This window comes from Oncorhynchus masou, chromosome 12 (assembly GCF_036934945.1).
Source record: "Oncorhynchus masou masou isolate Uvic2021 chromosome 12, UVic_Omas_1.1, whole genome shotgun sequence".
Lineage (NCBI taxonomy): Eukaryota > Metazoa > Chordata > Actinopteri > Salmoniformes > Salmonidae > Oncorhynchus > Oncorhynchus masou.
In genome coordinates, this window is record NC_088223.1 from 1,884,435 (window position 1) to 1,909,989 (window position 25,555).

The 25,555-nt window shown below is 49.1% G+C and overlaps 1 protein-coding gene across 2 annotated transcripts in view; it reads left to right on the plus strand.

The window, feature by feature from the left end:
• The window catches only part of fam91a1 (family with sequence similarity 91 member A1), a 132,119-nt gene that overhangs the window by 78,818 nt on the left and 27,746 nt on the right, over positions 1 to 25,555 (plus strand). For both annotated transcript variants that reach the window (XM_064979458.1, XM_064979459.1), the window contains 5 exons: positions 7,036 to 7,170; positions 11,592 to 11,705; positions 11,773 to 11,845; positions 12,107 to 12,253; positions 17,543 to 17,641. In XM_064979458.1, coding sequence (XP_064835530.1) covers positions 7,036 to 7,170; positions 11,592 to 11,705; positions 11,773 to 11,845; positions 12,107 to 12,253; positions 17,543 to 17,641 — 568 coding nt within the window. The remainder of the gene's footprint in view (positions 1 to 7,035; positions 7,171 to 11,591; positions 11,706 to 11,772; positions 11,846 to 12,106; positions 12,254 to 17,542; positions 17,642 to 25,555) is intronic.

Here is a 25,555-nt window from a genome sequence, read left to right on the forward strand (position 1 = left end):
TTCCCCTTAAACCACTCGAGTGTTGCTTTAGCAAAATGCTTAGGGTCATTGTCCTGCTGGAAGGTGAACCTCCGTCCCAGTCTCAAATCTCTGGAAGACTGAAACTGGTTTCCCTCAAGGATTTCCCTGTATTTAGCGCCATCCATCATTCCTTCAGTTCTGACCGGTTTCCCTGCTGATGGAAAACATCCCACAGCATGATGTTGCCACGACGCAAACGTGTTTGCTTATTTTCTTCTTTAAGCAAATGGCTTTTTTCTGGCCACTCTTCCGTAAAGCCCAGCTCTGTGGAGTGTACAGCTTAAAGTGGTCCTATGGACAGATACTCCAATCTCCGCTGTGGAGCGTTGCAGCTCCTTCAGGGTTATATTTGGTCTCTTTGTTGTCCCTCTGATTAATGCTCTCCTTGCCTGGTCCGTGCGTTTTGGTGGGCGGCCCTCTCTTGGCAGATTTGTCGTGGTGCCATATTCTTTCCATTTTTTTGTAATGAATTTATGTTCAAAGTTTCTGATATTTTTCTATAACCCAACCCTGATCTGTACTTCTCCACAACTTTGTCCCTGACCTGTTTGGACAGCTCCTTGGTCTTTATGGTGCCGCTTGCTTGGTGGTTCTTCTTGCTTAGTGGTGTTGTAGACTCTGGGGCCTAACAGAACAGGTCTGTATATACTGAGATCATGTGACAGATCATGTGACACTTAGATTGCACACAGGTGGACTTTATTTAACTAATTATGTGACATCTGAAGGTAATTGGTTCTCCAGATATTATTTAAGGGCTTCATAGTAAAGGGGAGGGGCTTCATAGTAAAGGGGAGGAGCTTCATAGTAAAGGGGTGAATACATATGAACGCACCACTTTTCCATTTATAATATATATTTTTTTAAAGTATTTTTTAAAATTTCACTTCATCAATTTTGTGCATGTCCATTACATTAAATCCAAATAAAAATATATTTAAATTAGAGCTATACAACTATAGAGAAATACAGCTATAGAGCTACAGAACTATACAGCTACAGAACTATACAGCTACAGAACTATACAACAACAGAACTATACAACTACAGAGCTATACAACTATAGAACATTACAGCTATACAACTACAGAAATGTACAACTTCACACCCACATAATTATACAACAACACAACTGTACAACTACACAGCTATACCGCTACAGAACTATACAGCTACAGGAATATACGGCAACAGGACTATACAGCTACAGGACTATACAGCTACAGGACTATACAGCTACAGGACTATACAGCTACAGAACTATACAGCTACAGAACTATACAGCTGCAGAACTATACAGCTACAGAGCTATACAGCTGCAGAACTATACAGCTATACAGCTACAGAACTATACATCTACAGAGCTATACAGCTACAGAACTATACAGCTGCAGAACTATACAGCTATACAGCTACAGAACTATACAGCTATACAGTTACAGAACTATACAGCTACAGAGCTATACAGCTACAGAACTATACAGCTACAGAACTATACAGCTGCAGAACTATACAGCTATACAGCTACAGAACTATACAGCTATACAGTTACAGAACTATACAGCTACAGAGCTATACAGCTACAGAACTATACAGCTACAGGACTATACAGCTACAGAACTATACAGCTACAGAACTATACAGCTGCAGAACTATACAGCTATACAGCTACAGAACTATACATCTACAGAGCTATACAGCTACAGAACTATACAGCTGCAGAACTATACAGCTACAGAACTATACAGCTATACAGTTGCAGAACTATACAGCTACAGAGCTATACAGCTACAGAACTATACAGCTACAGAACTATACAGCTATACATCTACAGAGCTATACAGCTACAGAACTATACAGCTGCAGAACTATACAGCTATACAGCTACAGAACTATACAGCTACAGAGCTATACAGCTGCAGAACTATACAGCTATACAGCTACAGAACTATACAGCTATACAGCTACAGAACTATACAGCTATACAGCTACAGAACTATACAGCTACAGAGCTATACAGCTACAGAGCTATACATCTTGACAACCACAGAATTATACAGCTACACAACTGTACAACTACAACTACAAAACTATACAACTACACAACACTATACAACTGAAGAAATATTCAGCTGTACAGCTACATCCAGCAGGGTGGATTGGCCGCAGTCAGCAGGGTGGATCGGCCACAGTCAGCAGGGTGGATCGGCCACAGTCAGCAGGGTGGTGGATCGGCCACCGTCAGCAGGGTGGTGGATCGGCCACAGTCAGCAGGGTGGATCGGCCACAGTCAGCAGGGTGGTGGATCGGCCACAGTCAGCAGGTTGGTGGATCGGCCACAGTCAGGGTGGTGGATCGGTCACAGTCAGCAGGGTGGTGGATCGGCCACAGTCAGGAGGGTGGTGGATCGGTCACAGTCATTAGGGTGGTGGATCGGTCACAGTCATTAGGGTGGTGGATCGGCCACAGTCAGGGTGGTGGATCGGTCACAGTCAGCAGGGTGGTGGATCGGTCACAGTCAGCAGGGTGGTGGATCGGCCACAGTCAGCTGGGTGGATCGGCCACAGTCAGCAGGGTGGTGGATCGGCCACAGTCAGCAGGGTGGTGGATCGGCCACAGTCAGCAGGGTGGTGGATCGGCCACAGTCAGCAGGGTGGTGGATCGGTCACAGTCAGCAGGGTGGATCGGCCACAGTCAGGGTGGTGGATCGGCCACAGTCAGCAGGGTGGTGGATCGGCCACAGTCAGCAGGGTGGTGGATCGGCCACAGTCAGGAGGGTGGTGGATCGGGCCACAGTCAGGTGGGTGGTGGATCGGGCCACAGTCAGGAGGGTGGTGGATCAGGCCACAGTCAGGAGGGTGGTGGATCGGCCACAGTCAGGAGGGTGGTGGATCGGGCCACAGTCAGGTGGGTGGTGGATCGGGCCACAGTCAGGAGGGTGGTGGATCAGGCCACAGTCAGGAGGGTGGTGGATCAGGCCACAGTCAGGAGGGTGGTGGATCGGCCACAGTCAGCGGGGTTTAATAGGACATGGTGCCAAGCCTGTCTCTCTGACTAACAGCATTTCCAGGGTTGAAGTCAAGTCACTTTTAAATTCAGTCCATCCAGGAAGTCAACTGAAATTCTATTCTTTACCCATTGTTGTTTTGCCTTGTTCAACGATCCTGATCTCGCGAGCTTACATCACAGTCAGGAGGGTGGATCGGCCACAGTCAGGAGGGTGGATCCGGCCACAGTCAGGATTTGGGATCGGCCACAGTCAGGAGGGTGTATGGGCCACAGTCATTAGGGTGGTGGATCGGCCACAGTCAGCTGGGTGGATCGGCCACAGTCAGCTGGGTGGATCGGCCACAGTCAGCAGGGTGGATCGGCCACAGTCAGCTGGGTGGATCGGCCACAGTCAGCAGGGTGGATCGGCCACAGTCAGCAGGGTGTATCGGCCACAGTCGGGAGGGTGTATCGGCCACAGTCAGGGTGTTGGATCGGCCACAGTCAGCAGGGTGGATCGGCCACAGTCAGCAGGGTGTATCGGCCACAGTCGGGAGGGTGTATCGGCCACAGTCAGGGTGGTGGATCGGCCACAGTCAGAAGGGTGTATCGGCCACAGTCAGGGTGGTGGATCGGCAACAGTCAGCGGGGTGGATCAGCCACGGTCAGCGGGGTGGATCAGCCACGGTCAGCAGGGTGGATCGGCCACGGTCAGCAGGGTGGATCGGCCACGGTCAGCAGGGTGGATCGGCCACGGTCAGCAGGGTGGATCAGCCACAGTCAGGGTGGTGGATCGGCCACGGTCAGCGGGGTGGATCAGCCACAGTCAGGGTGGTGGATCGGCCACGGTCAGCGGGGTGGATCGGCCACGGTCAGCAGGGTGGATTGGCCACGGTCAGCAGGGTGGATCGGCCACGGTCAGCAGGGTGGATCAGCCACGGTCAGCAGGGTGGTGGATCGGCCACAGTCAGCGGGGTGGATCGGCCACGGTCAGCAGGGTGGATCGGCCACGGTCAGCAGGGTGGATCGGCCACGGTCAGCGGGGTGGATCGGCCACGGTCAGCAGGGTGGATCGGCCACGGTCAGCAGGGTGGATCGGCCACGGTCAGCGGGGTGGATCAGCCACGGTCAGCGGGGTGGATCAGCCACGGTCAGCGGGGTGGATCGGCCACGGTCAGCAGGGTGGATTGGCCACGGTCAGCAGGGTGGATCGGCCACGGTCAGCAGGGTGGATCAGCCACGGTCAGCAGGGTGGTGGATCGGCCACAGTCAGCGGGGTGGATCGGCCACGGTCAGCAGGGTGGATCGGCCACGGTCAGCAGGGTGGTGGATCAGCCACGGTCAGCGGGGTGGATCGGCCACGGTCAGCGGGGTGGATCGGCCACGGTCAGCAGGGTGGATCGGCCACGGTCAGCAGGGTGGATCGGCCACGGTCAGCAGGGTGGTGGATCGGCCACGGTCAGCAGGGTGGATCGGCCACAGTCAGCAGGGTGGATCGGCCACGGTCAGCGGGGTGGATCGGCCACGGTCAGCAGGGTGGATCGGCCACGGTCAGCAGGGTGGATCGGCCACGGTCAGCGGGGTGGATCAGCCACGGTCAGCGGGGTGGATCAGCCACGGTCAGCGGGGTGGATCGGCCACGGTCAGCAGGGTGGATTGGCCACGGTCAGCAGGGTGGATCGGCCACGGTCAGCAGGGTGGATCAGCCACGGTCAGCAGGGTGGTGGATCGGCCACAGTCAGCGGGGTGGATCGGCCACGGTCAGCAGGGTGGATCGGCCACGGTCAGCAGGGTGGTGGATCGGCCACGGTCAGCAGGGTGGATCAGCCACGGTCAGCGGGGTGGATCGGCCACGGTCAGCGGGGTGGATCGGCCACGGTCAGCAGGGTGGATCGGCCACGGTCAGCAGGGTGGATCGGCCACGGTCAGCAGGGTGGATCGGCCACGGTCAGCAGGGTGGATCGGCCACGGTCAGCAGGGTGGATCGGCCACGGTCAGCAGGGTGGTGGATCGGCCACGGTCAGCAGGGTGGATTGGCCACAGTCAGCAGGGTGGATCGGCCACGGTCAGCGGGGTGGATCGGCCAATGTTAGTGGGGTGTTGGATCGGCCACGGTCAGGAGGGTTGATCGGCCACAGTCAGGGGGGTGGATTGGCCACAGTCAGCAGGGTGGATCAGCCACGGTCAGCGGGGTGGATCGGCCACGGTCAGCAGGGTGGATCGGCCACGGTCAGCAGGGTGGATCGGCCACAGTCAGCAGGGTGTATCGGCCACAGTCAGCAGGGTGTATCGGCCACAGTCAGCAGGGTGGATCGGCCACGGTCAGCAGGGTGGATCGGCCACGGTCAGCGGGGTGGATCAGCCACGGTCAGCGGGGTGGATCAGCCACGGTCAGCGGGGTGGATCGGCCACGGTCAGCAGGGTGGATTGGCCACGGTCAGCAGGGTGGATCGGCCACGGTCAGCAGGGTGGATCAGCCACGGTCAGCAGGGTGGTGGATCGGCCACAGTCAGCGGGGTGGATCGGCCACGGTCAGCAGGGTGGATCGGCCACGGTCAGCAGGGTGGTGGATCAGCCACGGTCAGCGGGGTGGATCGGCCACGGTCAGCGGGGTGGATCGGCCACGGTCAGCAGGGTGGATCGGCCACGGTCAGCAGGGTGGATCGGCCACGGTCAGCAGGGTGGTGGATCGGCCACGGTCAGCAGGGTGGATCGGCCACAGTCAGCAGGGTGGATCGGCCACGGTCAGCGGGGTGGATCGGCCACGGTCAGCAGGGTGGATCGGCCACGGTCAGCAGGGTGGATCGGCCACGGTCAGCGGGGTGGATCAGCCACGGTCAGCGGGGTGGATCAGCCACGGTCAGCGGGGTGGATCGGCCACGGTCAGCAGGGTGGATTGGCCACGGTCAGCAGGGTGGATCGGCCACGGTCAGCAGGGTGGATCAGCCACGGTCAGCAGGGTGGTGGATCGGCCACAGTCAGCGGGGTGGATCGGCCACGGTCAGCAGGGTGGATCGGCCACGGTCAGCAGGGTGGTGGATCGGCCACGGTCAGCAGGGTGGATCAGCCACGGTCAGCGGGGTGGATCGGCCACGGTCAGCGGGGTGGATCGGCCACGGTCAGCAGGGTGGATCGGCCACGGTCAGCAGGGTGGATCGGCCACGGTCAGCAGGGTGGATCGGCCACGGTCAGCAGGGTGGATCGGCCACGGTCAGCAGGGTGGATCGGCCACGGTCAGCAGGGTGGTGGATCGGCCACGGTCAGCAGGGTGGATTGGCCACAGTCAGCAGGGTGGATCGGCCACGGTCAGCGGGGTGGATCGGCCAATGTTAGTGGGGTGTTGGATCGGCCACGGTCAGGAGGGTTGATCGGCCACAGTCAGGGGGGTGGATTGGCCACAGTCAGCAGGGTGGATCAGCCACGGTCAGCGGGGTGGATCGGCCACGGTCAGCAGGGTGGATCGGCCACGGTCAGCAGGGTGGATCGGCCACAGTCAGCAGGGTGTATCGGCCACAGTCAGCAGGGTGTATCGGCCACAGTCAGCAGGGTGGATCGGCCACGGTCAGCAGGGTGGATCGGCCACGGTCAGCAGGGTGGTGGATCGGCCACGGTCAGCAGGGTGGATCGGCCACGGTCAGCAGGGTGGATCGGCCACGGTCAGCAGGGTGGATCGGCCACGGTCAGCAGGGTGGATCGGCCACAGTCAGGGTGGTGGATCGGCCACGGTCAGCAGGGTGGATCGGCCACGGTCAGCAGGGTGGATCGGCCACGGTCAGCAGGGTGGATCGGCCACGGTCAGCAGGGTGGATCGGCCACAGTCAGGGTGGTGGATCGGCCACAGTCAGCAGGGTGGATTCGGCTGCTGTTATTTTCTTTCAGGATTTGAACATTCTTGTAAATTCCTTGAACCTTGGCCAGCTAATCCGATTCATATAATGGTACATAAAGTAGTATGTGCTTGCATCTCTCCCTATCTCCCTCAACCATACATTTATGAATAAATAAACTTTATTCTTCCCCCTGTAGCACATTGGCCCAGCCATCCCCGAAGTGAGCTCCATCTGGTTCAAGCTCTATCTGTACCATGTGACCGGCCAGGGTCCTCCCTCCCTGCTGCTGTCCAAGGGCTCCAGGCTCCGGAAACTACCGGACATTTTCCAGGTCAGTCTATAGAAACTACCAGACATCTTCCAGGTCAGTCTATAGAAACTACGACTGCCTTCCAGGTCAGTCTATGGAAACTACGACTGCCTTCCAGGTCAGTCTGTAGAAACTACCACACATCTTCCAGGTCAGTCTATAGAAACTACCAGACATCTTCCAGGTCAGTCTATAGAAACTACCGGACACCTTCCCGGTCAGTCTGTAGAAACTACCAGACATGTTCCAGGTCAGTCTGTAGAAACTACCGGACATTTTCCAGGTCAGTCTGTAGAAACTACCAGACATCTTCCAGGTCAGTCTATAGAAACTACCAGACATCTTCCAGGTCAGTCTATAGAAACTACGACTGCCTTCCAGGTCAGTCTATAGAAACTACTAGACATCATCCAGGTCAGTCTGTAGAAACTACCAGATATCTTCCAGGTCAGTCTGTAGAAACCACCAGGCATCTTCCAGGTCAGTCTGTAGAAACTACCGGACATTTTCCAGGTCAGTCTATAGAAACTACCGGACATTTTCCAGGTCAGTCTGTAGAAACTACCGGACATTTTCCAGGTCAGTCTATAGAAACTACCAGACATTTTCCAGGTCAGTCTGTAGAAACTACCGGACATTTTCCAGGTCAGTCTGTAGAAACTACCGGACATTTTCCAGGTCAGTCTGTAGAAACTACCAGACATTTTCCAGGTCAGTCTGTAGAAACTACCAGACATCTTCCAGGTCAGTCTATAGAAACTACGACTGCCTTCCAGGTCAGTCTATAGAAACTACTAGACATCATCCAGGTCAGTCTGTAGAAACTACCAGACATCTTCCAGGTCAGTCTGTAGAAACTACCAGGCATCTTCCAGGTCAGTCTGTAGAAACTACCAGACATCTTCCAGGTCAGTCTGTAGAAACTACCAGACATCTTCCAGGTCAGTCTGTAGAAACTACCAGACATCTTCCAGGTCAGTCTGTAGAAACTACCAAACATTTTCCAGGTCAGTCTATAGAAACTACCGGACATTTTCCAGGTCAGTCTGTAGAAACTACCGGACATTTTCCAGGTCAGTCTGTAGAAACTACCAGACATTTTCCAGGTCAGTCTGTAGAAACTACCAAACATTTTCCAGGTCAGTCTATAGAAACTACCAGACATCTTCCAGGTCAGTCTATAGAAACTACCAGACATTTTCCAGGTCAGTCTGTAGAAACTACCGGACATTTTCCAGGTCAGTCTGTAGAAACTACCAGACATCTTCCAGGTCAGTCTGTAGAAACTACCAGACATTTCCAGGTCAGTCTGTAGAAACTACCAGACATTTTCCAGGTCAGTCTGTAGAAACTACCAAACATTTTCCAGGTCAGTCTATAGAAACTACCAAACATTTTCCAGGTCAGTCTATAGAAACTACCAGACATCTTCCAGGTCAGTCTATAGAAACTACGACTGCCTTCCAGGTCAGTCTATGGAAACTACGACTGCCTTCCAGGTCAGTCTGTAGAAACTACCACACATCTTCCAGGTCAGTCTATAGAAACTACCAGACATCTTCCAGGTCAGTCTATAGAAACTACCGGACACCTTCCCGGTCAGTCTGTAGAAACTACCAGACATGTTCCAGGTCAGTCTATAGAAACTACCAGACATCTTCCAGGTCAGTCTGTAGAAACTACCGGACATTTTCCAGGTCAGTCTGTAGAAACTACCAGACATCTTCCAGGTCAGTCTATAGAAACTACCAGACATCTTCCAGGTCAGTCTATAGAAACTACGACTGCCTTCCAGGTCAGTCTATAGAAACTACTAGACATCATCCAGGTCAGTCTGTAGAAACTACCAGATATCTTCCAGGTCAGTCTGTAGAAACCACCAGGCATCTTCCAGGTCAGTCTGTAGAAACTACCGGACATTTTCCAGGTCAGTCTATAGAAACTACCGGACATTTTCCAGGTCAGTCTGTAGAAACTACCGGACATTTTCCAGGTCAGTCTGTAGAAACTACCAGGCATCTTCCAGGTCAGTCTGTAGAAACTACCAGACATCTTCCAGGTCAGTCTGTAGAAACTACCAGACATCTTCCAGGTCAGTCTATAGAAACTACCAGACATCTTCCAGGTCAGTCTATAGAAACTACCAGACATTTTCCAGGTCAGTCTGTAGAAACTACCGGACATTTTCCAGGTCAGTCTGTAGAAACTACCAGACATTTTCCAGGTCAGTCTGTAGAAACTACCAGACATCTTCCAGGTCAGTCTATAGAAACTACGACTGCCTTCCAGGTCAGTCTATAGAAACTACTAGACATCATCCAGGTCAGTCTGTAGAAACTACCAGACATCTTCCAGGTCAGTCTGTAGAAACTACCAGGCATCTTCCAGGTCAGTTTGTAGAAACTACCAGACATCTTCCAGGTCAGTCTGTAGAAACTACCAGACATCTTCCAGGTCAGTCTGTAGAAACTACCAGACATCTTCCAGGTCAGTCTGTAGAAACTACCAAACATTTTCCAGGTCAGTCTATAGAAACTACCGGACATTTTACAGGTCAGTCTGTAGAAACTACCGGACATTTTCCAGGTCAGTCTGTAGAAACTACCGGACATTTTCCAGGTCAGTCTGTAGAAACTACCAGACATTTTCCAGGTCAGTCTGTAGAAACTACCAAACATTTTCCAGGTCAGTCTATAGAAACTACCAGACATCTTCCAGGTCAGTCTATAGAAACTACCAGACATTTTCCAGGTCAGTCTGTAGAAACTACCGGACATTTTCCAGGTCAGTCTGTAGAAACTACCAGACATCTTCCAGGTCAGTCTGTAGAAACTACCAGACATTTCCAGGTCAGTCTGTAGAAACTACCAGACATTTTCCAGGTCAGTCTGTAGAAACTACCAAACATTTTCCAGGTCAGTCTATAGAAACTACCAAACATTTTCCAGGTCAGTCTATAGAAACTACCAGACATCTTCCAGGTCAGTCTATAGAAACTACGACTGCCTTCCAGGTCAGTCTATGGAAACTACGACTGCCTTCCAGGTCAGTCTGTAGAAACTACCACACATCTTCCAGGTCAGTCTATAGAAACTACCAGACATCTTCCAGGTCAGTCTATAGAAACTACCGGACACCTTCCCGGTCAGTCTGTAGAAACTACCAGACATGTTCCAGGTCAGTCTATAGAAACTACCAGACATTTTCCAGGTCAGTCTGTAGAAACTACCGGACATTTTCCAGGTCAGTCTGTAGAAACTACCAGACATCTTCCAGGTCAGTCTGTAGAAACTACCAGACATTTCCAGGTCAGTCTGTAGAAACTACCAGACATTTTCCAGGTCAGTCTGTAGAAACTACCAAACATTTTCCAGGTCAGTCTGTAGAAACTACCAAACATTTTCCAGGTCAGTCTATAGAAACTACCAAACATTTTCCAGGTCAGTCTATAGAAACTACCAAACATTTTCCAGGTCAGTCTATAGAAACTACCAAACATTTTCCAGGTCAGTCTATAGAAACTACGAGACATTTTCCAGGTCAGTCTGTAGAAACTACCAGACATCTTCCAGGTCAGTCTGTAGAAACTACCAGACATTTTCCAGGTAAGGCTATAGAAACTACCAGACATTTTCCAGGTCAGTCTATAGAAACTACCAGACATTTTCCAGGTCAGTCTGTAGAAACTACCAGACATTTTCCAGGTCAGTCTGTAGAAACTACCAGACATCTTCCAGGTCAGTCTGTAGAAACTACCAGACATTTTCCAGGTCAGTCTATAGAAACTACCAGACATCTTCCAGGTCAGTCTGTAGAAACTACCAGACATTTCCAGGTCAGTCTGTAGAAACTACCAGACATTTTCCAGGTCAGTCTGTAGAAACTACCAAACATTTTCCAGGTCAGTCTATAGAAACTACCAAACATTTTCCAGGTCAGTCTATAGAAACTACCAAACATTTTCCAGGTCAGTCTATAGAAACTACCGGACATTATCCAGGTCAGTCTGTAGAAACTACCAGACATCTTCCAGGTCAGTCTGTAGAAACTACCGGACATCTTCCAGGTCAGTCTGTAGAAACTACCAGACATTTTCCAGGTCAGTCTGTAGAAACTACCGGACATCTTCCAGGTCAGTCTGTAGAAACTACCGGACATCTTCCAGGTCAGTCTGTAGAAACTACCGGACATCAGGTCAGTTTTAATTGTCCGATATTCTGTGGACTGGTTTCCCGGACACAGATTAATCTTCTTGGTCTAAAAATCTAATTCAGTGGTGGACTTCCGTTGAACATCCGTTTTAGTTTAGTACTAGCCTTTATCTGTGTGTGTGAAATTGCCGGTCCTTGCTGCCTGGCCTGAGTGCTACTACCTGTCATCAGAAAGACACACTTAGTTTTTCTGGTTGTGGGGATTCCTGGTGGTTATTGTATGTGTTCCAGGTTTTTGACAGGCTGCTGATCACTTCCTGGGGTCACGACCCCGGTGTGGTTCCGACGTCCAACGTGCTGACCATGCTCAATGACGCCCTCACACACTCCGCTGTACTCATACAGGTAAGACATACATACACACACACACACACACGCACACACTCTAACGTAAGTCTCTCTGGGTCTACAGGGCCATGGGCTGCAGGGTCATGGAGAGACAGTTCACGTCCCATTCCCGTTTGACCGAGAGGATCTCAAAGGAGGTAGCTGGTTCTCAAGCTGCTGTATTTGATGCACTGCTATCTATCTGAGCCTGCAGAACTGACGATAGTATCTGATAATCAAGTCAGAGACCTGTTGCTTTCTCAAGCCCTCTTCTTTCTCTATGAACAGTTGAATTTGGTTGACAACAAGAAGTGACACATGTTAGAAGTGACACGTTGGAGGTATCACATGTAAGAGTTGAGAATCTTTCTGTGTTATCCTAGTTTAACTCTTTCTGATCCCCCCCCCCCCCCACCCAGAGTTCTCCTCCTCCAACATGTGTGTCCACAAGGCCCTGCTGCTGCTGAGGGAGAAGGTGGATCTGGAGCACCAGTGTGGTTACATCACCATGCTCAACCCCAACAACAGGCACCGCAGGAGGGCCAGCGAGAGCTCCGACGGCAGGGGTGAGTGGAGGGTTGGGATTAGGGTTGCGACGGTCATAGAATTTTGGATGACGGTAATTGGCCAGCCAAATGGCTGCAGTCTCCCGTCTTCAGTCAATATATATATGCAATACCAGTCAAAAGTTTGGACACACCTACTCATTCAAGGGTTTTTCTTTATTTTTTTACTATTTTCTACATTGTAGAATAGTCAAGACATAAACTATGAAATAACACATATGGAATCATATAGTAACCAAAAAAGTGTTAACAAATCAAAATATATTTTCTATTTGAGATTAGCCACCCTTTGCCTTGATGACAGCTTTGCATTCTCTCAACCAGCTTCAAGAGGTAGTCACCTGGAATGCATTTCAATTAACAGGTGTGCCTTGTTAAAAGTATATTTCTGGAACTTCTTTCCATCTTAATGTGTTTGAGCCAATCAGTTGTGACGAGGTAGGGGTGGTATACAGAAGATAGCCCTTTTTTGGTTAAAGACCAAGTCCATATTATGGGAAGAACAGCTCAAATAATCAAAGCAAAACGACAGTCCATCATTACTTTAAGACATGAAAGTCAGTCAAAACGGAAAATTTCAAGAACTTTGCAAGTTTCTTCAAGTGCAGTCGCAAAAACCATAAAGTGCTATAATGAAACTGGTTCTCATGAGGACCGCCACAGGAAAGGAAGACCCAGAGTTACATCTGCTGCAGAGGATAAGTTCATTGGAGTTACCAGCCTCAGATATTGCAGCCCAAATAAATGCTTCTCAGAGTTCAAGTAGCAGACACATCTCAACATCAACTGTTCAGAGGAGACTGCATGAATCAAATCAAATACAATTGTATTTGTCACATGTGCCGAATACAACAGTTGTAGACCTTACAGTGAAATGCTTACTTACAAGCCCTTAACCAACAATGCTTTAAAAAGTTAAAAAAGTAAGTACAAAATAGAAAATAAAAGTAACAAATAATCAGGCCTTCATGGTCAAATTGCTGCAAAGAAACCACTACTACTAAAGGACACCAATAATAAGAAGAGACTTGCTTGGGCCAAGAAACACGAGCAATGGACATTAGACTGGTGAAAATCTGTCCTTTGGTCTGATGAGGCCAAATTTGAGATTTTTGGTTCCTTGTCTTTGTGAGACGCAGAGTAGGTGAATGGATGATCTCCGCATGTGTGGTTCCCACCATGAAGCATGGAGGAAGAGGTGTGATGGTGCTTTGCTGGTGACACTGTCAGTGATTTATTTAGAATTCAAGGTGCTTAGTGGGACTATCATTTGTTTTTCAACAGGACAATGACCCAACACACCTCCAGGCTGTGTAAGGGCTATTTGACCAAGAAGGAGAGTGATGGAGTGCTGCATCAGATGACCTGGCCTCCACAATCACCCAACCTCAACCCAATTGTAATGGTTTGGGATGAGTTGGACCGCAGAGTGAAGGAAAAGCAGCCAACAAGTGCTCAGCATATGTGGGAACTCCATCAAGACTTTCGGAAATGCATTCCTCATGAAACTGGTTGAGGGAATGCCAAGAGTGTGCAAAGCTGTCATCAAGGCAAAGGGTGGCTACTTTGAAGAATCTAAATTCTCAAATATATTTTGATTTATTTAACACTTTTTGGTAGATATAGAACCTACACTGTCTAGAACAGGGGACCATAGATATAGAACATATACTGTCTGGAACAGGGGACCATAGATATAGAACCTATACTGTCTAGAACAGAGGACCATAGATATAGAACCTATACTGTCTGGAACAGTGGACCATAGATATAGAACCTATACTGTCTGGAACAGGGGACCATAGATATAGAACCTATACTGTCTGGAACAGGGGACCATAGATATAGAACCTATACTGTCTGGAACAGGGGACCATAGATATAGAACCTATACTGTCTGGAACAGGAGACCATAGATATAGAACCTGTACTGTCTGGAACAGGGGACCATAGATATAGAACCTATACTGTCTGGAACAGGGGACCATATATATAGAACCTATACTGTTTGAAACAGGGGACCATAGATATAGAACCTGTACTGTCTGGAACAGGGGACCATATATCTAGAACCTATACTGTCTGGAACAGGAGACCATAGGTATAGAACCTATACTGTTTGAAACAGGGGACCATAGATATAGAACCTGTACTGTCTGGAACAGGGGACCATATATCTAGAACCTATACTGTCTAGAACAGGGGACCATAGATATAGAACCTATACTGTCTGGAACAGGGGACCATAGATATAGAACCTATACTGTCTGGAACAGGAGACCATAGATATAGAACCTATACTGTCTGGAACAGGGGACCATAGATATAGAACCTATACTGTCTGGAACAGGGGACCATAGATATAGAACCTATACTGTCTGGAACAGGAGACCATAGATATAGAACCTATACTGTCTGGAACAGGGGACCATAGATATAGAACCTATACTGTCTGGAACAGGGGACCATAGATATAGAACCTATACTGTCTGGAACAGGAGACCATAGATATAGAACCTATACTGTCTGGAACAGGGGACCATACATATAGAACCTATACTGTCTGGAACAGGAGACCATAGATATAGAACCTATACTGTCTGGAACAGGGGACCATAGATATAGAACCTATACTGTCTGGAACAGGAGACCATAGATATAGAACCTATACTGTCTGGAACAGGGGACCATAGATATAGAACCTATACTGTCTGGAACAGGGGACCATAGATATAGAACCTATACTGTCTGGAACAGGGGACCATAGATATAGAACCTATACTGTCTGGAACAGGAGACCATAGATATAGAACCTATACTGTCTGGAACAGGGGACCATAGATATAGAACCTATACTGTCTGGAACAGGGGACCATAGATATAGAACCTATACTGTCTGGAACAGTGGACCATAGATATAGAACCTATACTGTTTTATTTTTGTTTCATCAGATCAGAAGACATTTCTCCAAAAAGTACGATCTTTGTCCCCATGTGCAGTTGCAAACCGTAGTCTGGCTTTGTTATGGTGGTTTTGGAGCAGTGGCTTCTTCCTTGCTGAGCGGCCTTTCAGGTTATGTCGATATAGGACTCGTTTTACTGTGGCTATAGAAACTTTTGTACCTGTTTCCTCCAGCATCTTCACAGGGTTCTTGTGCGGTTGATTTGCACTTTTTGCACCAAAGTACGTTCATCTCTAGAAGCGTCTCCTTCCTGAGCGGTATGGCGGCTGCGTGGTCCCATGGTGTTTACACTTGCATACTATTGTTCTTACAGATGAACGTGGTACCTTCAGGCATTTGGAAATTGCCCCCAAGGATGAACCAGACTTGTGGATGTCTACAATTTTTTTTCTGAGGTCTTGGCTGATTTTTTTTTTAAGTCATGATGTCAAGCAAAGAGGCACTGAGTTTGAAAGTAGGCCTTGACATACGTCCACAGGTACACCTCCAATGGACTCAAATGATGTCAATTAGCCTATCAGAAGCTTCTAAGGCCATGACATCATTTTCATGGAATTTACCAAGTTGTTTAAAGGCGCAGTCAACTTAGTGTATGTAAACTTCTGACCCACTGGAATTGTGATACAGTGAATTATAAGTGAAATAATCTGTCTGTAAGCAATTGTTGGAAAAATGACTTGTGTCATGCACAAAGTAGATGTCCTAACCAACTTGCCAAAACTATAGTTCGTTAACAAGAAATTTGTGGAGTGTTTGATAAACAAGTTTTATTGACTCCAACCAAAGTGTATGTAAACTTCCTGACTTCAACTGAACGTGGCAGGGTCAACAGACAATCATGGATTATAAACTACAATTTACGACTTCAAAGGGAAAACCAACCACGTCGCAGGACATCTTGCTCCCGGACAAGCTGAACACTTCTTCTTTAAGGACAGAGCCATCGACAGAGCCATCGACAGAGCCATCGACAGAGCCATCGACAGAGCCATCGACAGAGCCATCGACAGTGCCATCGACAGAGCCATCGACAGAGCCATCGACAGAGCCATCGACAGAACCATCGACCGTGCCATCGACAGAGCCATCGACAGTGCCATCGACAGAGCCATCGACAGAGCCATCGACAGTGCCATCGACAGAGCCATCGACAGAGCCATCGACAGTGCCATCGACAGAGCCATCGACAGTGCCATCGACAGAGCCATCGACAGAGCCATCGACAGAGCCATCGACAGAGCCATCGACAGTGCCATCGACAGTGCCATCGACAGAGCCATCGACAGAGCCATCGACAGAGCCATCGACAGTGCCATCGACAGAGCCATCGACAGTGCCATCGACAGAGCCATCGACAGAGCCATCGACAGAGCCATCGACAGTGCCATCGACAGAGCCATCGACAGAGCCATCGACGCGGCCCGCTCCCATGGACTGTGGGCACTCGTTCTCCGAGGCCGACTTGATTAAGACATTTAAGCGTGTTAACCCTCGTAGGGCTGCCGGCCCAGACAGCATCCCTAGCTGCGTCCTCAGAGCATGCGCAGACCATCTGGCTGGAGTGTTTACGGACATATTCAATCTCTTCCAGTCTGTTGTCCCCACTTGCTTCAAGATGGCCACCATTGTTCCTGTACCCAAGAAAGCAAAAGTAACTGAACAGAGGGACTACCGCCCCGTGGCACCCACTTCTGTCATCATGAAGTGCTTTGAGAGACTAGTCAAGGATCATATCACCGCCACCTTACCTGCCACCCTAGACCCAATTTCAATACCACCTCAATAAATCCACAGACCATGCAATCGCATTTTCACTCCCATCCTGGACAAGAGGAATAACTATGTAAGAATGCTGTTCATTGCCAACAGCTCAGCATTCAACACCACAGTATTCTTCAAGCTCATCATTGGGGTCTGATCCCTGCCCTATGCAACTGGGTCCTAGACTTCTTAGAGAAGGTATAAACCTTAAAGTTCCTCGGGGGAACACGTCACTGACAATCTGAAATGGTCCACCCACACAGACAGTGTGGTGAAGAAGGCGCAACAGAGCCTCTTCAACCTCAGGAGGCTGAGGAAATTTGTCTTGGTCCCTAAGACCCTCACAAACTTTTACAGATGCACTATTGAGAGCATCCCTTCTGGCTGTATCACCGCCTGGTACAGCAACTGCACCGCCCTCAACTGCAGGGCTCTCCAGACGGTCAACTGGGTGTCTAATCCTTATTTAACTAGGCAACTGGGTGGTGGGTAACTATTGTTATATTGTCTATACAGGAGACAGTCATGTGGGAGGTGGGTAACTATTGTTATATTGTCTATACAGGAGACAGTCATCTGGGAGGTGGGTTGGAGGCCAACAGCAGCACGGAGTCCTTTGAGCTGGTCACAGAGGACAACAATGGAGGAAAGCAAGCGGCAGAAGGTATAGTACAGTCTACTCAAACTAGGAGGCGATCTGAAATAGCACCCTATTCCCTATGTAGTGCACTGCTTTTGGAGAAGGAAAGCAAGCAGCAGAAGGGGACAGTGGGGTTACTCGAACTGGTGCTTTGTTCCAAGGTTCATACTACTAGTATACCACTTAGAATACAATAGTGACTATTCATCCCTTTGGAAGAGGCTTTTGATTCAGACATCAGGAACACCTTCCTAATAAGGAGTTGCACCCCCCTCCCCCCTATCTGTTTCTAACTGAGTGTCCACAACATTAGGAACACCTTCCTAATAAGGAGTTGCACCCCCCCCCCCCAATCTGTTTCTAACTGAGTGTCCACAATATTAGGAACACCTTCCTAATAAGGAGTTGCACCCCCTCCCCCTATCTGTTTCTAACTGAGTGTCCACAACATCAGGAACACCTTCCTAATAAGGAGTTGCACCCCCTCCCCCTATCTGTTTCTAACTGAGTGTCCACAACATCAGGAACACCTTCCTAATAAGGAGTTGCACCCCCCCCCCCCTATCTGTTTCTAACTGAGTGTCCACAACATTAGGAACACCTTCCTAATAAGGAGTTGCACCCCCTCCCCCCATCTGTTTCTAACTGAGTGTCCACAACATTAGGAACCCCTTCCTAATAAGGAGTTGCACCCCCTCCCCCTATCTGTTTCTAACTGAGTGTCCACAACATCAGGAACACCTTCCTAATAAGGAGTTGCACCCCCTCCCCCTATCTGTTTCTAACTGAGTGTCCACAACATTAGGAACACCTTCCTAATAAGGAGTTGCACCCCCTCCCCCTATCTGTTTCTAACTGAGTGTCCACAACATTAGGAACACCTTCCTAATAAGGAGTTGCACCCCCCCCCCCTATCTGTTTCTAACTGAGTGTCCACAACATCAGGAACACCTTCCTAATAAGGAGTTGCACCCCCTCCCCCCTATCTGTTTCTAACTGAGTGTCCACAACATCAGGAACACCTTCCTAATAAGGAGTTGCACCCCCTCCCCCTATCTGTTTCTAACTGAGTGTCCACAACATTAGGAACACCTTCCTAATAAGGAGTTGCACCCCCCCCTATCTGTTTCTAACTGAGTGTCCACAACATCAGGAACACCTTCCTAATAAGGAGTTGCACCCCCTCCCCCTATCTGTTTCTAACTGAGTGTCCACAACATCAGGAACCCCTTCCTAATAAGGAGTTGCACCCCCTCCCCCCATCTGTTTCTAACTGAGTGTCCACAACATTAGGAACACCTTCCTAATAAGGAGTTGCACCCCCTCCCCCTATCTGTTTCTAACTGAGTGTCCACAACATCAGGAACACCTTCCTAATAAGGAGTTGCACCCCCTCCCCCTATCTGTTTCTAACTGAGTGTCCACAACATTAGGAACACCTTCCTAATAAGGAGTTGCACCCCCCTCCCCCTATCTGTTTCTAACTGAGTGTCCACAACATTAGGAACACCTTCCTAATAAGGAGTTGCACCCCCTCCCCCTATCTGTTTCTAACTGAGTGTCCACAACATTAGGAACACCTTCCTAATAAGGAGTTGCACCCCCTCCCCCTATCTGTTTCTAACTGAGTGTCCACAACATCAGGAACACCTTCCTAATAAGGAGTTGCACCCCCCCCCTATCTGTTTCTAACTGAGTGTCCACAACATTAGGAACACCTTCCTAATAAGGAGTTGCACCCCCTCCCCCTATCTGTTTCTAACTGAGTGTCCACAACATTAGGAACACCTTCCTAATAAGGAGTTGCACCCCCCCCTATCTGTTTCTAACTGAGTGTCCACAACATTAGGAACACCTTCCTAATAAGGAGTTGCACCCCCTCCCCCCTATCTGTTTCTAACTGAGTGTCCACAACATTAGGAACACCTTCCTAATAAGGAGTTGCACCCCCTCCCCCTATCTGTTTCTAACTGAGTGTCCACAACATCAGGAACACCTTCCTAATAAGGAGTTGCACCCCCCTCCCCCCATCTGTTTCTAACTGAGTGTCCACAACATCAGGAACACCTTCCTAATAAGGAGTTGCACCCCCCTCCCCCCTATCTGTTTCTAACTGAGTGTCCACAACATTAGGAACACCTTCCCAATAAGGAGTTGCACCCCCCCCCCTATCTGTTTCTAACTGAGTGTCCACAACATTAGGAACACCTTCCTAATAAGGAGTTGCACCCCCTCCCCCTATCTGTTTCTAACTGAGTGTCCACAATATTAGGAACACCTTCCTAATAAGGAGTTGCACCCCCTATCTGTTTCTAACTGAGTGTCCACAACATTAGGAACACCTTCCTAATAAGGAGTTGCACCCCCCCCCAATCTGTTTCTAACTGAGTGTCCACAATATTAGGAACACCTTCCTAATAAGGAGTTGCACCCCCTCCCCCTATCTGTTTCTAACTGAGTGTCCACAACATTAGGAACACCTTCCTAATAAGGAGTTGCACCCCCTCCCCCTATCTGTTTCTAACTGAGTGTCCACAACATTAGGAACCCCTTCCTAATAAGGAGTTGCACCCCCTCCCCCTATCTGTTTCTAACTGAGTGTCCACAACATTAGGAACACCTTCCTAATAAGGAGTTGCACCCCCCTCCCCCTATCTGTTTCTAACTGAGTGTCCACAACATTAGGAACACCTTCCCAATAAGGAGTTGCACCCCCCCCCCCTATCTGTTTCTAACTGAGTGTCCACAACATTAGGAACACCTTCCTAATAAGGAGTTGCACCCCCTCCCCCTATCTGTTTCTAACTGAGTGTCCACAACATTAGGAACACCTTCCTTATATGGATTTGCACCCCCTCCCCCTATCTGTTTCTAACTGAGTGTCCACAACATTAGGAACACCTTCCCAATAAGGAGTTGCACCCCCCTCCCCCCTATCTGTTTCTAATTGAGTGTCCACAACATTAGGAACACCTTCCTAATAAGGAGTTGCACCCCCCCCCCAATCTGTTTCTAACTGAGTGTCCACAATATTAGGAACACCTTCCTAATAAGGAGTTGCACCCCCCCTATCTGTTTCTAACTGAGTGTCCACAACATTAGGAACACCTTCCTAATAAGGAGTTGCACCCCCCCCCCCAATCTGTTTCTAACTGAGTGTCCACAATATTAGGAACACCTTCCTAATAAGGAGTTGCACCCCCCTCCCCCCCTATCTGTTTCTAACTGAGTGTCCACAACATTAGGAACACCTTCCTAATAAGGAGTTGCACCCCCTCCCCCCCCTATCTGTTTCTAACTGAGTGTCCACAACATTAGGAACACCTTCCTAATAAGGAGTTGCACCCCCCCCCCCTATCTGTTTCTAACTGAGTGTCCACAACATTAGGAACACCTTCCTAATAAGGAGTTGCACCCCCCCTCCCCCCTATCTGTTTCTAACTGAGTGTCCACAACATTAGGAACACCTTCCTAATAAGGAGTTGCACCCCCCCCCCCCTATCTGTTTCTAACTGAGTGTCCACAACATTAGGAACACCTTCCTAATAAGGAGTTGCACCCCCCTCCCCCCTATCTGTTTCTAACTGAGTGTCCACAACATTAGGAACACCTTCCTAATAAGGAGTTGCACCCCCCTCCCCCCTATCTGTTTCTAACTGAGTGTCCACAACATTAGGAACACCTTCCTAATAAGGAGTTGCACCCCCCTATCTGTTTCTAACTGAGTGTCCACAACATTAGGAACACCTTCCTAATAAGGAGTTGCACCCCCTCCCCCTATCTGTTTCTAACTGAGTGTCCACAACATTAGGAACACCTTCCTAATAAGGAGTTGCACCCCCTCCCCCCTATCTGTTTCTAACTGAGTGTCCACAACATTAGGAACACCTTCCTAATAAGGAGTTGCACCCCCCCCTATCTGTTTCTAACTGAGTGTCCACAATATTAGGAACACCTTCCTAATCTATCTGTTTCTAACTGAGTGGCCACAACATTAGGAACACCTTCCTAATAAGGAGTTGCACCCCCCCCCTATCTGTTTCTAACTGAGTGTCCACAACATTAGGAACACCTTCCTAATAAGGAGTTGCACCCCCTCCCCCCTATCTGTTTCTAACTGAGTGTCCACAACATCAGGAACCCCTTCCTAATAAGGAGTTGCACCCCCTCCCCCCTATCTGTTTCTAACTGAGTGTCCACAACATTAGGAACACCTTCCTAATAAGGAGTTGCACCCCCCCCCCCCTATCTGTTTCTAACTGAGTGTCCACAACATTAGGAACACCTTCCTAATAAGGAGTTGCACCCCCTCCCCCTATCTGTTTCTAACTGAGTGTCCACAACATCAGGAACACCTTCCTAATAAGGAGTTGCACCCCCTCCCCCCTATCTGTTTCTAACTGAGTGTCCACAACATCAGGAACCCCTTCCTAATAAGGAGTTGCACCCCCCTCCCCCTATCTGTTTCTAACTGAGTGTCCACAACATTAGGAACACCTTCCTAATAAGGAGTTGCACCCCCCCCCCCCTATCTGTTTCTAACTGAGTGTCCACAACATTAGGAACACCTTCCTAATAAGGAGTTGCACCCCCCCCCCTATCTGTTTCTAACTGAGTGTCCACAACATTAGGAACCCCTTCCTAATAAGGAGTTGCACCCCCCCCCCCCCTATCTGTTTCTAACTGAGTGTCCACAACATTAGGAACACCTTCCTAATAAGGAGTTGCACCCCCTCCCCCTATCTGTTTCTAACTGAGTGTCCACAACATTAGGAACCCCTTCCTAATAAGGAGTTGCACCCCCTCCCCCTATCTGTTTCTAACTGAGTGTCCACAACATCAGGAACACCTTCCTAATAAGGAGTTGCACCCCCTCCCCCTATCTGTTTCTGTGTGAGTGTCCACAACATTAGGATCCCCTTCCTAATAAGGAGTTGCACCCCCCTCCCCCCTATCTGTTTCTAACTGAGTGTCCACAACATTAGGAACACCTTCCTAATAAGGAGTTGCACCCCCTCCCCCTATCTGTTTCTAACTGAGTGTCCACAACATTAGGAACACCTTCCTAATAAGGAGTTGCACCCCCTCCCCCCTATCTGTTTCTAACTGAGTGTCCACAACATCAGGAACACCTTCCTAATAAGGAGTTGCACCCCCCCCCCTATCTGTTTCTAACTGAGTGTCCACAACATTAGGAACACCTTCCTAATAAGGAGTTGCACCCCTCCCCCTATCTGTTTCTAACTGAGTGTCCACAACATTAGGAACACCTTCCTAATAAGGAGTTGCACCCCCCTATCTGTTTCTAACTGAGTGTCCACAACATTAGGAACACCTTCCTAATAAGGAGTTGCACCCCCTCCCCCCTATCTGTTTCTAACTGAGTGTCCACAACATTAGGAACACCTTCCTAATAAGGAGTTGCACCCCCTCCCCCCTATCTGTTTCTAACTGAGTGTCCACAACATCAGGAACACCTTCCTAATAAGGAGTTGCACCCCCTCCCCCCATCTGTTTCTAACTGAGTGTCCACAACATCAGGAACACCTTCCTAATAAGGAGTTGCACCCCCTCCCCCCTATCTGTTTCTAACTGAGTGTCCACAACATTAGGAACACCTTCCCAATAAGGAGTTGCACCCCCCCCCCTATCTGTTTCTAACTGAGTGTCCACAACATTAGGAACACCTTCCTAATAAGGAGTTGCACCCCCTCCCCCTATCTGTTTCTAACTGAGTGTCCACAATATTAGGAACACCTTCCTAATAAGGAGTTGCACCCCCCTATCTGTTTCTAACTGAGTGTCCACAACATTAGGAACACCTTCCTAATAAGGAGTTGCACCCCCCAATCTGTTTCTAACTGAGTGTCCACAATATTAGGAACACCTTCCTAATAAGGAGTTGCACCCCCCTCCCCCTATCTGTTTCTAACTGAGTGTCCACAACATTAGGAACACCTTCCTAATAAGGAGTTGCACCCCCTCCCCCCTATCTGTTTCTAACTGAGTGTCCACAACATTAGGAACCCCTTCCTAATAAGGAGTTGCACCCCCCCCCCCTATCTGTTTCTAACTGAGTGTCCACAACATTAGGAACACCTTCCTAATAAGGAGTTGCACCCCCTCCCCCTATCTGTTTCTAACTGAGTGTCCACAACATTAGGAACACCTTCCCAATAAGGAGTTGCACCCCCTCCCCCTATCTGTTTCTAACTGAGTGTCCACAACATTAGGAACACCTTCCTAATAAGGAGTTGCACCCCCTCCCCCTATCTGTTTCTAACTGAGTGTCCACAACATTAGGAACACCTTCCTAATAAGGATTTGCACCCCCCTCCCCCCTATCTGTTTCTAACTGAGTGTCCACAACATTAGGAACACCTTCCCAATAAGGAGTTGCACCCCCTTCCCCCCTATCTGTTTCTAATTGAGTGTCCACAACATTAGGAACACCTTCCTAATAAGGAGTTGCACCCCCCCCCCAATCTGTTTCTAACTGAGTGTCCACAATATTAGGAACACCTTCCTAATAAGGAGTTGCACCCCCCCCCCTATCTGTTTCTAACTGAGTGTCCACAACATTAGGAACACCTTCCTAATAAGGAGTTGCACCCCCCCCCCCCCCCCCAATCTGTTTCTAACTGAGTGTCCACAATATTAGGAACACCTTCCTAATAAGGAGTTGCACCCCCCTATCTGTTTCTAACTGAGTGTCCACAACATTAGGAACACCTTCCTAATAAGGAGTTGCACCCCCTCCCCCTATCTGTTTCTAACTGAGTGTCCACAACATTAGGAACACCTTCCTAATAAGGAGTTGCACCCCCTCCCCCTATCTGTTTCTAACTGAGTGTCCACAACATTAGGAACACCTTCCTAATAAGGAGTTGCACCCCCTCCCCCCTATCTGTTTCTAACTGAGTGTCCACAACATTAGGAACACCTTCCTAATAAGGAGTTGCACCCCCCCCCCTATCTGTTTCTAACTGAGTGTCCACAACATTAGGAACACCTTCCTAATAAGGAGTTGCACCCCCTCCCCCCTATCTGTTTCTAACTGAGTGTCCACAACATTAGGAACACCTTCCTAATAAGGAGTTGCACCCCCTCCCCCTATCTGTTTCTAACTGAGTGTCCACAACATTAGGAACACCTTCCTAATAAGGAGTTGCACCCCCCCCTATCTGTTTCTAACTGAGTGTCCACAACATTAGGAACACCTTCCTAATAAGGAGTTGCACCCCCCCCCCTATCTGTTTCTAACTGAGTGTCCACAACATTAGGAACACCTTCCTAATAAGGAGTTGCACCCCCTCCCCCCTATCTGTTTCTAACTGAGTGTCCACAACATTAGGAACACCTTCCTAATAAGGAGTTGCACCCCCCTATCTGTTTCTAACTGAGTGTCCACAATATTAGGAACACCTTCCTAATAAGGAGTTGCACCCCCCTATCTGTTTCTAACTGAGTGGCCACAACATTAGGAACACCTTCCTAATAAGGAGTTGCACCCCCCCCCCTATCTGTTTCTAACTGAGTGTCCACAACATTAGGAACACCTTCCTAATAAGGAGTTGCACCCCCTCCCCCTATCTGTTTCTAACTGAGTGTCCACAACATCAGGAACCCCTTCCTAATAAGGAGTTGCACCCCCCTCCCCCCTATCTGTTTCTAACTGAGTGTCCACAACATTAGGAACACCTTCCTAATAAGGAGTTGCACCCCCCCCCCCCCCTATCTGTTTCTAACTGAGTGTCCACAACATTAGGAACACCTTCCTAATAAGGAGTTGCACCCCCTCCCCCTATCTGTTTCTAACTGAGTGTCCACAACATCAGGAACACCTTCCTAATAAGGAGTTGCACCCCCTCCCCCCTATCTGTTTCTAACTGAGTGTCCACAACATCAGGAACCCCTTCCTAATAAGGAGTTGCACCC